Here is a 13920-nt window from a genome sequence, read left to right as displayed (position 1 = left end):
ACTTTGTTTTTTTGTTTTAAAGTATTGGTTAAAGTACGGAGCCTATGTAAGGCACTGTGTTTGTCTTTGTGAACCATGCTTAAACAGTGGAACTGTCTTCAGTGAATATAGTTCTGGGCAAAGATAATTTCAAATAATTTCACTATATGCAGTCAATTTTAGTCTTAATTAAAAATGGGTGCCACCTCTTCAAAGAAGATAAACATGCTGATTAGCAATATACATACCATCATGCTCAGGATCAGTAATACAAGCCATGTAACAGCTAATCTCAGTGCCCTCCATTCTTAGGATAATTTTATGATTGGCTGGAGAGGGGCATTTCCATCTTAATGGTTTTGGCAAACAAGATTTAGGTGGGCAAGTTTTCTAAGAAATGTAATTAAGATATTCAACAGTTCTCTTCAAAGTAAGTTTTTAAAAACGACTCAACAGATTTTAGTTTGGGGCAGGGACAGAGGCACAGATTTAGCTCAGTTAGTATGGTACTTGCCTAGCATATATGAAGCCCTTGGTTTAATCCCCAGCACCAAATAAAGATGGCATGGTGCTGTACAACTGCAATCCCAGCATTTAGGAGGAAGAAGGAGGAGGATTAGAAATACAGAGTTCAAGGTCAGCCTGTGCCATGTGAGACCTTGTTTCCAAAAACCAAAACCAAAAGTAGGGCTGTGGGGATTAGGGTTTGAAGGGATGTCTCAGTGGTTAAGAACACTTGCTGCATAAGCATAAGGACCTGAGTTTGGACCAGCACTCATGTAAAAAGCTGGACGTTACCATGCATACTTTTAACCCCAATGCTGTGGGTGATGGAGCAGGAGGATTTCTGAGGCTTGCTGGACATTAGCCTAGTTCCAGTTTTGGTGAGAGACTCTATCTTAAGGGAATAAGGCAGTTGTTTGAACCAGCTTCTGATATTTCCTCTGGCTTTCACCCTGTACCTGTGAACACACCTGTACATATACACACCCAGACTCCTCACCCCCACACAGAGATCTTAATGTAGTATAAATTCCAGTTTTCTTTTTACTAATGATTTTGATTAATTCTTTGATCACTTAAAGATGCTTGTTAATTTACAAGCAAGATGTGTGCAGCATTCTTCTGAAAGTTACTCCAATCATAAAATTATCCTAAGAATGGAGGAGGGCACTGAGATTTTCATTCTGAATGAGAAAGGCTCTGCTGGTGTGTTCAGTGCTCCAGCTGAGTAGAAAAGTCAGCCCCAGGCCTGGGGAGAAAAGGAAGTAGCGCCATGAATGAACTGGCTCTCAATGACAAGTTTGTTGAGCATGTTTTGCTTAAGCTAAGTTAAATTAATTTAGACTTCTATAACTGAAGAGAGATGTAAGTTTACATTAAGGCATAACAAAGAATTCAAGCTCTCTGATCTTGGATCAAGTCAAATGGAATAGATGAAGAGCTATAGTTCAAAGGTGAATCATTGCACCACAACACTAAGGCCTTGAGTTTTAGTTCTGGTATTATAAAAACAAAATGAAACACAACACCCCAAAACATGTTTATTATTCCAACCTTATATAAACAATCGCTACAAGTAAAGCGGGAAAATGGTTTGAAAATAAACTTTGCATAAATATGCTAGCCAGCACCACTCCACACTATAAAAAGAAACAAACAAACAAATAAACAAATTGAAAGGGATTTAACTATGTATGATTCTGTAAAGGGGCTGTGTTTAAAAAAAAAACAGGTTTTAGATAACCATTAGGTATTATATTTCTTAATGTATAATGTAGGGTTGGTTCCAAATTAGGTCAGAACTGAGTACTACAGTTCCAACAGAACAGGCTTTTCTAGCAAATGGGCAATAGAACTAAACTTTCTAAGTATTGCCTATTAAGAAAATCTACTAAGCTGTGTGGTGGTGGTGCACGCCTCTAATCCCAGCACCAGGGAGGAAGATTTCTGTGCATCAAGGCCAGCCTAGTCTATAGAGTGAGTTCCAGGACAGCCAGAGTTACACAGAGAGACCTTGTCTGGAAGAAAAACAAAAACAAAAACAAACAAACAAACAAAAACTAACATTAGGCTTATAAGCTAAAGGTTGGGAAAAGTGAATTGAAAAGTTTTAATTTCCCAAATTTAAAATGTAGATACTTAGTCAGGCTTATGGTGCACACATGTAATCTTGTCATGTAAGAGAATCACGTTTGACTTCGACAACACGACTCAGTCTCAAAAAATTAAACCAATCAACCAAACAAGAGAAACAAAACAAAAATGCAGAGATTGAGACAGATATGAAAGGCTGGGACAGGAAAAGTCCTAATTAAAACAAATTTCTGCCTTTATAAGTTACTTTTATCCCTATATTGGATGATTAAATAAAGATAACACTTACTATCAATGGGATCACTGCTACTATTATTGTCACTATATATTACTATCCATAACACTTTCAGAATTTAAAATGCTATGAATACATTTAGAAATTAATATATTAGAATAAGAGTCAACAAACTTCGCATAGAAGGAGCAGTAAGGGCTGGAGATCAGCTCATTTGACAAAGTGCCAGCCTAACATGCACAAAGCTAGGAGTTTGTCCCTAGCACTGGATAAACTGGCTATAGTGATACATGTCTGCAATCCACCACTCAACAAGTAGAGGCAGGGAAAAGTTAAGGCCCAGCCTAGCCTGGACTACACAAGACACAGACACAGATATGATAGAGAAAACAGAGAAATGGAGACCATGGATATTTTAGCAGGTCTTATGGTCATCAGTTCTCATCAACTCTGCTGTAGCTTGAAAACTGTCACAGTACCAGTTAGATCAGTGTGACTGTGTTCTAACAAAACTAGAGAGTGTAGATGAGCTGGGTCAGTCTGCCCGTCTTCAAGGACACTAGCCCACTGGAACATGTGGCTCTGCAGGCCTTGCCTTTCTCCCCATTCCTCCTGCCTTGCTGTTAGATGGCATTCATAAAGGCAGTCACCAAGATCTATTCCCTTTTTGGCCACTTCCTCCTCCTGAGGTTGACTATGTCCAGCTATCAAAGTACTGAAGTGCAGCAATCAAAAGTCCCCTTCAACTCACCTAATTAACATTTCCATTTAAAATTAAACACCTCATCCTAGCATGGGGTTTTCCCTTTACCTTTATAAACCACCATTTTCCTATGTGCTACATCTGTCTCCTCTCTATCCAGAGGCAGTCCTTTGTTGTCCCCCAACCCCTGAACAAATATCTCTGCCCCTTCTCCTTTTTTCCTTTCCCTTTCTCCCTTGTCTTCTATCTCCTGTGTTTGACTCTTACTCCCTGCCCTCTGTCCCTTTGGGGCAAATCTCCTTTGTACTGAAAACCTAGTCTTAGGGATCCTGAGCCCATTCTTTTTCTTTTAAGTCTAATCTGCAGACCTATGTCCTAATGAGATATTAAGTACAATTAAAATGGAGACTAAGAAGCTAATTTAATAATAAATTTCCATTAACCACCCCGCTGAGAGACCCTCCAACATCAGGTCGTGGGTACCCACCTTGGGAACCGGTTGCTCAACTGGCATGCATCACAATAATGATCCTCCACGCTGTTTGCACCCCATTTCAGCTCATCCTCATTGGGCAGCAATGCTTCATCTCTAGATCTAGTCTCTCCACCACATTTGCTGCACAAAACGTTATTAACCCAGTGGAAAAATTCCTCTTTAAACCAGTGTAGCAGCTCCAGTAGAAGGAAGTCCTCATCACTTACATTAGTACCTTGGAAGTTAGGAGAGAATCAGTTAATATTTAAAGCTGACAAAATTCAAAAGCTCCTTTATATTTTATGCTTAAATTGGGAACAGAAATACATGAAAGTATAAGAACATGTAACAACAACATCAGATACTGTGAACAGGGTCAACACACAGTAACCTCTGTGACTTGATAGTAACAGCAACGGGTGTGACCACCGCAGCCTCTGTGCTGTCTATGCAGGTGAGCAGAGCATGACAGTGTCTCAAGGGACTAGGGTCAATCAGGAATCAACCCATAGGTCACAAGGGAGATAGAAAAAAATGGCTGATTTTGAAAAACATTAGGGCTGGAGTTACAGCTTACTGGTGGAGCGCTTGCTTGCCATGTGCAGGCCCAGGGTCTTGTCGTCAGCACCACAAAGAACATGTTAATACTGGCCATATTAAATTCGCTACTAGATACATACACAACAACGTGAAACAGTAAAACAATCATAGGTGGAAATCAACATATCAGATACTTTAAAAATCATTCTGCTAGCTTTTTAACAAATTATTTTATGTGTATGGGTGTTTAACCGACATGTATGTCTGTGTATCCAGGCATACCTGGTACCCCTGGAGGCCAGAAAAGGCATCAGATTGCAGGATACTGGACTTAAAGAAGGTTGGGAGTTTCTATGTGGGCACTAGGAATCAAGTACAGGTCCTCTGGAAGAGCAGACAGTACTCTCCAGCATCTACTCTTTTTTTTTATAAATCAGTTACATCAACTGTGCAATAAAATTTACCCATAGACATGCATCCCAAAAGACATAAGCACACAACCTTATCCACACTGTACAAAACAGTCTCAGCAAGTAATCACAACACAGAATATTTTGCCCGTTTATAAATAAAGAACCACCTCCTATCATATCTATTTTAAAAAATTACATTTGCTCAGCTGGGCAGTGGTGGTGCACACCTTTAATCCCAGCCCTCGGGAGGCAGAGGCAGAAAGATCTCTGAGGTAAAGGCCAGCCTGGTCTACCCAGTAAGTTCTAGGACACCTGGGCTACCTAGAGAAACTGTGTTTGCAAAAAACAAAACAAAACAAAACAGATTACATTTACTTGTGTATGAGCAGGGGACCACAGTGCACTCGTGTGAAGAAGGTCAGAGGACAGCGTGTACATTGGTTCTCTCTTCCTATGTCGGTCCTCAGAGATCCGAGTCAGCTTGTTAGGACTAGTGGCAAGTGGCTTAACTTGCTGAGGGATCTTGGCAGCCCCTTCTACTACACTAAAGACCACGGCTTCTCTGGGAATCAGGGAGACACATACACAAGAGGTTCTCCCCTTTCTGTGTATATATGTTTTACATGTATTTGTCTGTTAGGGGTGGGAATGTCACTGTGTGCATATGGAGGTGATAGGACAATTTTCAGGGCTAGTTCTCTCCTCCAATTATGTGGCTTCTGGGGACTGAACATCATCAGGCTTGGAGCAAACACCTTTACTGTGCCCTCTTGCACATTTAATGTTTTGTTAGTAAAAGAAATAATATTTATGAAGAAAATACATAGTATAATGTTAAGATCTAATATATCTGATGTTAGTCACAGGTGTTTGAAATAGTATTCTCTAATAATATTAGGACTGCTGATACCTAAGGGGGTATCTGCAAATTTTTAAGTCGTTTAAATGCCTTAAAATAACAGGTATTTGCAATTTACTTACTCTTTAAAATCAAGTAGTAAATTTACATTAAGTTCTTAAAAATCTCAACTTGTCTAGATACAAAGTAACTTAAAAATCTTTAAAGGTGCAGGATGTTGCTGGCTCACGCCTTTAATCCCAGCACTCAGGAGGCAGAAGCAGGCAGATCTCTGTGGCCAGCCTGATCTACAGAGCCAGTTACAAGACAGCATCAAAAGCAATATAGAGAAACCCTGTCTCGAAAAAACAACAACAAAATCTTCAATGGTGTACTAAAAAATCAAGACTATAAAAATAAAACAAAACATGCTGTCATTAATAAAAGAGGTCTTTACAGACTCGATGAAAAGGTTCTGTTTGATGTACTTGGCTGTCAACGTCATCTTATCACGCTCCTTATAAAAAAGAGCTGGGACACTAACACTAACTGTCAGCAAGGTCTCCACATGCATAAGTTAGGTAGGATGCAAAACCATAGAGGTTACACTACACTCTATGGCTAACTTTAAACAGTTATAATACTGCATCTTCATATTTGCTTGCATTTCTTGTGTATGACTGCTGGCATTATGGTCTGCTCATGTGAGCTAACTTTTGATAAATTACACTGCTAAGTTTTAGTGTCAGGGATGGAACTCAAGGTCTCATGCATACTAGGTAAACACTCTACCGCTGAACCACATCACAAACTAACTTTAGCTGTTAAAAATGTATTGTGTGTATGAAAAATTAGGACTAATGATAAAATGTACTATGATATACATGTACATGCATGTGACATACCTAATACTTTCTTTATTTATATATTTTTATAAGTAGACATGTATAGTTCAAACTCATGTTATCCAAGGATCAACTGTACTCTATTCTCTCATAGCTTTGTCTGATATATTTCAAAAGTTTAAAAATATGGGGGAGGGGCGCTTATAGTTCAGAAATACATCATGATGGGAAAACTTGTGCTTTTAAAATTGTTAATTCTCCCCAAATTAATTTGTAAATCATAAATTTTTCACAAAATCCTATGTACTAAGGAATTTAATTTGAAAAGAGAAAATACACTAAATAGGCAACAGTGACTGGCAACTTAGCTCAGGCATGGAACACTTGCCTGAAATGTGCAAGGCACTGGCTCAGCCCAGCACTGCAAAGAAGCAAACAAACAAAAGAGCTGGCACACGCCTCATTAAGAGCTGCGCCGGCTTTCAGTGCTTGCTCTTCACTGCCTGACACTGTGCATATTATCTACACAGGGGAGGGCTATCTGTCATTTTACCCAAAGACCGCTCTCATTGGTAATGATGCACACGTCTAATAAATATCCTTGTTTTTCTTAGTTCATGGGTAAAGGTTTTTAAAGGTAAATTTGTTTACTAATTTTAATAATTAAATATCATATTACTATAATAAATACCAACAAAACAAGAAAGTACTGAAAGACAAACCTCTATTCTTTTTGATTCAGGTCCTCTGTTTTTAAGTGAGTAAATGGTATCTAATAAAGCTGGCACACATGTGATGGTGCAGGCCTGTAACTGAAAGCACTCAGGAGGCAGAGGCAAGAACACTCTAGGCTAGCTCAGACACACAGCAACACAGTATCTCAAAACCAAGAACAAACACAGAAATAAAACACCAAGACAAAACTGCATTTCAAGGAAATTCTAAGAGAATGGACTACCTATTAAGTTGAAACACGTAGCTAACTAGATACTGATATTGTAATTCATTTATTTAAGAAGTCTGCCTACCTGAGAGACACTTGAGAAAGTGCTCAACATCCTTAGCCATTAGGGAAATGCAAATCAAAACAACCTTGAGATATCATCTTACTCCTGTCTGAATGTCTAAAATCAAAAACGCCAATGATAGCTTAGGCTGGAAAGGATGTGGAGAAAGGGGAACACTCGTCCATTGCTGGTGGGAGTGTAAACTTGTACAGCTACTTTGGAAATCAGTATGGAGATTCCTCAGGAAAATGGGAATCAGTCTACCACACGACCCAGCAATTCCACTATTAGGCATATACCCAAAAGTTGCCCATTCATACAACAAGGATGTCTGCTCTACTATGTTCATAGCAGCATTATTTGTAATAGCTAGATCCTGGAAGCAACCTAGATGCCCCACAACTGAAGAGTGGATAAAGAAAATGTGGTACATTTACACAATGGAGTACTACTCAGCGGAAAAAAAACAATGGAATCTTGAAATTTGCAGGCAAATGGACTGCACTAGAAGAAACCATCCTGAGTGAGGTAACCCAGTCACAAAAAGACAAACATGGTATGTACATATCTTTCAGAATGATAAAAGCCAGAAACTTAGTTTTACATCAATAAATAAAATAATAGCAACATGCTGAATTGTCATATTATATAGAAAAGTGAAATGAGTGATAACACTATCACTCTGGAGAGAAGAAATGAGACCACTTCAAAAGGTGCTTGTAGATGAGTAGTATTTTGAAGACAGATTGCTAAAAATGTTTATTATAAAGCAGGGCAACCACTTTCCCTCAAATTATAATGTGCCAAAAAACATATATTCTGCATTAGCCAATAATATGTAATAACAAAAGTGAACCTGTGTCTAACTTCGGGGACTAATTCTGCTAGCTTCACTAAAGCATGCCTGTAATCCCAGCACTTGGAAGGCAGAGGCTGTAAGATCATGAAGTCAGTGTTAGCCTGAGATACACACTGAGACCCTATTTTAAAAATTAAAGACAGTGGTGTAGTTTCATGGTGGACCACTTGTCTAACATATACAAGACACTGGGTTCAATCTGTAGCATTGTTAAAAGACTATACAAAACATAAAAGCTAATACTTAGTATAGTCCATAAAACTCAACTTTACCCAGAAACATTCAAGTTAATATTTTAAGAGAAATGCTAGCCGGGCGTTGGTCGCGCACGCCTTTAATCCCAGCACTCGGGAGGCAGAGGCAGGTGGATCTCTGTGAGTTCGAGGCCAGCCTGGTCTACAAAGTGAGTTCCAGGACAGCCTCCAAAGCCACAGAGAAACCCTGTTTCGAAAAACCAAAAAAAAAAAGAGAAATGCTAAATAGACATTTGTTTAAGGAAGATGTACAAATGTCCGTTAAAAGATGTTCAACATTACTGGAAAGGCAAACCAAAATAAAAATGAGGTGCTATCTCCTCTGTATTAACATTATTATTATATAAATAAAAACATACACAGTAGTTGCTGGTGAAGACAAACTGAAATCCTGTACACTGCTGATGGGAAAGCAAAAATGGTACAGCTGCTGAGGAAAAGTTTGGCAGTTTCTCAAAACAATTAGAATATTAGCAGTTTTGGGTTAAAACACCCACTAATTAAAACCAGCTATCAAAGGGATATCTGTTCACCCATGTTTCCAGAGGTACAAGAGCTAAACATGAAAGCAACACAAGTGTCCACTTAAGACATGAATGTTCACACAATGGATCATTACCTGTCTCACAACAGAAGGCAATTATGTAGTATGTTTTAACACAAATGAGTCCTAGGAAAGTTACACTAAATCAAATAAGCCAACCACAAAACACTTATATGCAACAGAGCAGTCAAAATCAGAGACAGAGAGTACAACAGTGATTGCCAGTAGCTGGGGGCAGGGAAGGGCAGAGTGTAACTAACCATTTAATGAGTTGACTTTCCATCTTCTATAATAAAAAGAAAAGATGGCAATAAAGGTTGTACCACAACATAAAACACTAAATAATGACGAAATACATGCGTAAAAGGGTAGAATGTGGAATTTTCTACATTGCTGTTACAATATAATTTTCTTAAAAAGCAAAGGTGTGTCCATTATTGTTATACTTCTTAAAAATCTACATATGTATCAGTTATCTATTTACAGTATGCATACATAGCTAAAGGTGCTACTATTTAGCAATGATGTACAATTAGCAACAAATCATTATGGAAGCCACTACCTTTATCTAACTTTCTAGCTTTGAATAACTTTTCTTGAGATTTTCTTTTCAGTTCATTGATTGGGATGCATGTCAATGCTTTCTCCTGAAGGACAGGATTTTCATAGAGCTGCACATGCTCAGTGTTGGACTGAAGAACTTTTAAGATGGTTGAATCACCAACAACCTAAGAAGAAAAAACACTAAAATTAGTTGGTTTTTTTTGCAATGCCACAAAAATAACATATTAAAACCACTGTGGTTCTATGATTTCATAGATATCATATAGAGTCAACAAAAAACAATTAGATGGGATGCCTTTATAATACTAGTATTTGGAGATAGCTACGGATATTTGAGTCAGTCTATTTTCCATTGTGCATACACTACTGAGGGCGTACATTCACATTTGTCATAATGTTCTGACCAAGACAGTGCTCTGAGCAACACATCTGATAATCCTTTCAACTATAAACCCTTGTAACATACAGCATTACAAAGGAGAAATGATTTTATGAGATCAAGAATGTCAATTCATACCTAAAGAGGAAAGGCATATGTATGGGCTAAGGGAAGAACACAAAACAGTATGCCCGCCTGCCAAAGTGTTGACAGAAACTGAAAAGTTTTCCAAAATAATTATACCATGTGAGGAGCCTTTCCTACACAGCAGGAAAGGAAGTGGGTGGGCAGGGTCTGCAGAAGACCACTGTTTCTTCCTCCTTGTCATCTCATCACCAAAGAAGCCTGCTTCTTGGCAGTGACACTGCATGCTTAGAGTTCGCCCCCAAAAGGTTAGTCATCAAGTCTGTGCCAGGTGCCTTCAGTACATCTCAAAGGTAGCATGTCTTGCGCTCACTACAGATGCTGGAAGCATATGCATCTGGCAGGCACCTAGGCTCTGCCAGGTATGGGGAGAGGTCTGTAAAACTGTCATGAGCCATGAGGGGAAAATTGTGTTAGAATTAGTACCAGAAAAGCAAATCCTATAGTAACAATGGAAAACACAACAGAATATGAAAGCAGGTACGTCTTCCAAGACTAGAGCACACATCATACAGACACTCCTCCAGTGGGTTATAGCCTGGAAAATCTATCACAAGTTGACAACTGCATGAGTGAAAAAGCATTTAGTCCCCCATTGCACCACACTGTGAGCCTCAGGATGCCGAGGATGGCGGTGCTGCAGCTCACTGTCCTTGTCTATAACAGGGAGTATTTGCTATGTAGCTCCAGTCCAGGAAAATCCTGAACTCACTGAAATTCCAGGGGTGGCTTCTACTGGATTTGTACTGCACTTCTTTCATGCCATTAAAAGTAGAAAACTCAAGGCAACCTTGTAAGTTGAACACTGTAAGGTGGGAACCATCTGTATTCAAAAGACGCTAGTACAGACCTAAGGAATAAAAATGTAAACACTGAAATAAAGAAGGACTGGTATAATTAAACAATAGGATAAATGTATCAAAGAAAGGTCAATTAGAAGACAAAGTAAGACATTTTCTAAGAGTAAGGCATAAAAAGAACAGACACTCAAATCAGAAAGTTTCCAAATCCAGGAGAAATTCTTGAAAAGAATATAAGAAACAACTCAAAGAGATAAAAAAAAGCTAATTTCACATAGCTGAAGAGCTAGGATGAATGGAAAACAAAATGAACTAGACTACAACACTGCATAGCAGTAGGTAAAAGATAAGATCCTAAAGGTCTTTGAGTTTAAGAAATATTAAATGTGTATGGGGTGAGGGGGAGTCTGGTATCCGACATCTTATTGAGAACACATGAAGCACATGTTTTGAAATTCTGATGAAAAAAAGAGTAGGTACATAGAATTTATACCCAACCAAACTAATCATGTAGAAGGGTAAAATATACTTCAGTACAGAATTCTGCCAGAAATTCGAAGAAGAGCTAATACTAACACTCTTCAAATTGTTCTACACAATAGAAGCAGAAGGATCACTGCCAGACTCTTTTTATGAGGCCACAATCACCTTAGCCCAAACCACACAAAGACATAACTAAGATAGGGAACTACACACCAATCTCCCTCATAAGCATTGATGTAAAAATACTCAATAAAATACTGGCAAATTGAATCCAAGAACACATGAGAAAAATCATCCACCATGATCAAGTAGGCTTTATCCCAGGAATATAGGGATGGTCAACATACGAAAATCCATCAACATAATCCATCACATAAACAATCTGAAAAAGAAAAACCACATGGTTATCTTGCTAGATGCTGAAAAAGCCTTCAACAAAATCCAATACCCCTTCATGATAAAGGACTTGGAAATATCAGGGTTAACAAGAACGTACCTAAACATAATATAGGCAAATATACAGCAAGCCGACAGCCAACATCAAACTAAATGGAGAGAAACTCAAGGGAATTCCTCTAAAATCAGGAACACGACAAGGTCGTCTGCTTTCTCCATATCTCTTCAATATTGTACTTGAAGTTCTAGCTACAGCAATAAGACAACAAAAGGAGATCAAGGGGATACAAATTGGAAAGGAAGATGTCAAACTTTCACTATTTTCAGATGACATGATAGTCTACATAAGTGACTGGAAGAATTCTACCAGGGAACTCCTACATCTTATACACACCTTCAGCAAAGTGGCAGGATACAAAATTAACTAAAAAAAATCAGTAGCCCTACTATAAATAGACAATAAATGTGCTGAGAAAGAAAGCAGAGAAACGTCATCCTTTACAATAGCCAAAAACAACATAAAATATCTTGGGGTAACTCTAACCAAACAAGTGAAAGACCTATATGACAAGAACTGAGTCTTTAAAAAAAGAAATTGAAGAAGAAACCAGAAAATGGAAAGATCTCCCATGCTCTTGGATAGGAAGGATCAACATAGTAAAAATGGCAATCTTACCAAAAGCAATCTACAGATTCAATGCAATCTCTATAAAAATCCCAGCACAATTCTTCATAGACCTTGAAAGGACAATTCTCAACTTTATATGGGAAAACAAAAGACCCAGGATAACCAAAACAACTGTGTACAATAAAGGAACTTCAGGAGTCATCACCAACCCTGACTTCAAGCTCTACTATAGAGCTATAGTAATGAAAACAGCTTGGTATTGGCACAAAAACAGACGGTAGACCTATGGAATCAAATTGAACAACCCTGAGATTAACCCTCACACCTATGAACACCTGACTTTTGACAAAGAAGCCAAAACTATACAATGGAAAAAAGAAGGCATCTTCAACAAATAGTGCTGCCATAACTGGACACTGGCATGTAGAAGACTACAGATAGATCCATATCTATCACCATGCATAAAACTTAAGTCCAAATGGATCAAAGTTCTCAATATAAATCTAGCCACACTGAACCTCTTAGAAGACAAAGTGGGAGGTACCCTTGAATGAATTGGTACAGGAGACTGCTTTCTGAACATAACACCAGTAGCACAGACACTGAGATCGACAATTAATAAATGGGACCTTCTGAAACTGAGAAGCTTCTGTAAGGCAAAGGAAACCATCAACAAGACAAAATGGCAGCCCACAGATTGGGAAAAGATATTCATCCAACCCCATATCTGACAGAGGGCTGAGCTCCAAAATTTACAAAGAACTCAAGGAGCTAAATACTAAATAATCCAATTAAAAAGTGGGGCACAGAGCTAAACAGAATTCTCAATAGAGGAGTCTAAAATGGCTGAGAAACACTTAAGAAAGTGCTCAACATCCTTAGTTATCAGGGAAATGCAAATCAAAACGACTTTGAGATACCATCTTACTCTTGTCAGAATGGCTAATAAAAAAAACACCAGGAACAGTTTATGCTGGAGATGTGTGGAGAATATTCCTCCACTGCTGATGGGAATGCAAACTTGTACAGCTACTTTGGAGATCAGTATGGAGATTCCTAAGGAAAATGGAAATCAGTCTACCACAAGATTCAGCAATTCCACACTTAGACATATACCCAAATTGCACATTCATATAATAAGGACATCTGTTCAACTATGTTCATAGCAGCATTATTTGTAATAGCTAGAATCTGGAAGCAACCTAGATGTCCCTCGACTGGAGAGTGGATAGAGAAAATGTGGTACCTTTACACAATGGAGTACTACTAGTGGAAAAATATGGAATCTTGAAATTCACAGGCAAATAGATGGCACTAGAAGAAACCATTCTGAGTGAGGTAACCCAGTCACAAAAGGACAAACATGGTATGTTCTCTCTCATATATGTACTTTAGACATGGAGCAGGGGATTGCCAGCCTACAATCCTACCTCCAGAGAGTCTAGGAAACAGGGAGGACCCTAAGAGAGATATGCATGGTATTCTGGAGAAGGGGAATGGGATGGGATCTCCTGGGGGGATTGGGAACATGGGGGGGAGGAGAGGGGAGAGAAAGCTGGGAGAAAGAGAGAGGGAGAAGAGGACATGTGGAAGCAGGAAGGTTGAGTCAGAGGAAGAACAGAGGAGAGTAGGATGAGAGATAACATAATAGAGAGAGCTACTATAGGTTTGAGAAGAGATCTGGCACTAAGGAGATTTTCCGAGATCTACAAGGATGACACCTACTGACAATCTAAG

General features: G+C 38.7%; 1 protein-coding gene across 1 annotated transcript in view; it reads right to left on the bottom strand.

Moving 5' to 3' along the window:
* Window positions 1-13920, bottom strand: part of Ngly1 (N-glycanase 1) — a 57703-nt gene that overhangs the window by 20618 nt on the left and 23165 nt on the right. Inside the window, exons 4-5 of the mRNA XM_005080986.4 lie at window positions 9352-9517; window positions 3502-3724 (exon numbers count right to left, since the gene is read on the bottom strand). Of these exons, the coding sequence (XP_005081043.1) occupies window positions 3502-3724; window positions 9352-9517 (389 nt within the window). The remainder of the gene's footprint in view (window positions 1-3501; window positions 3725-9351; window positions 9518-13920) is intronic.

The sequence above is a fragment of the Mesocricetus auratus genome, unplaced genomic scaffold, assembly GCF_017639785.1.
Source record: "Mesocricetus auratus isolate SY011 unplaced genomic scaffold, BCM_Maur_2.0 Super-Scaffold_100006, whole genome shotgun sequence".
NCBI classification, from domain to species: domain Eukaryota; kingdom Metazoa; phylum Chordata; class Mammalia; order Rodentia; family Cricetidae; genus Mesocricetus; species Mesocricetus auratus.
The sequence above is the reverse complement of the archived record's forward strand: the minus strand, read 5'-3'. Positions and strand labels throughout refer to the sequence as shown.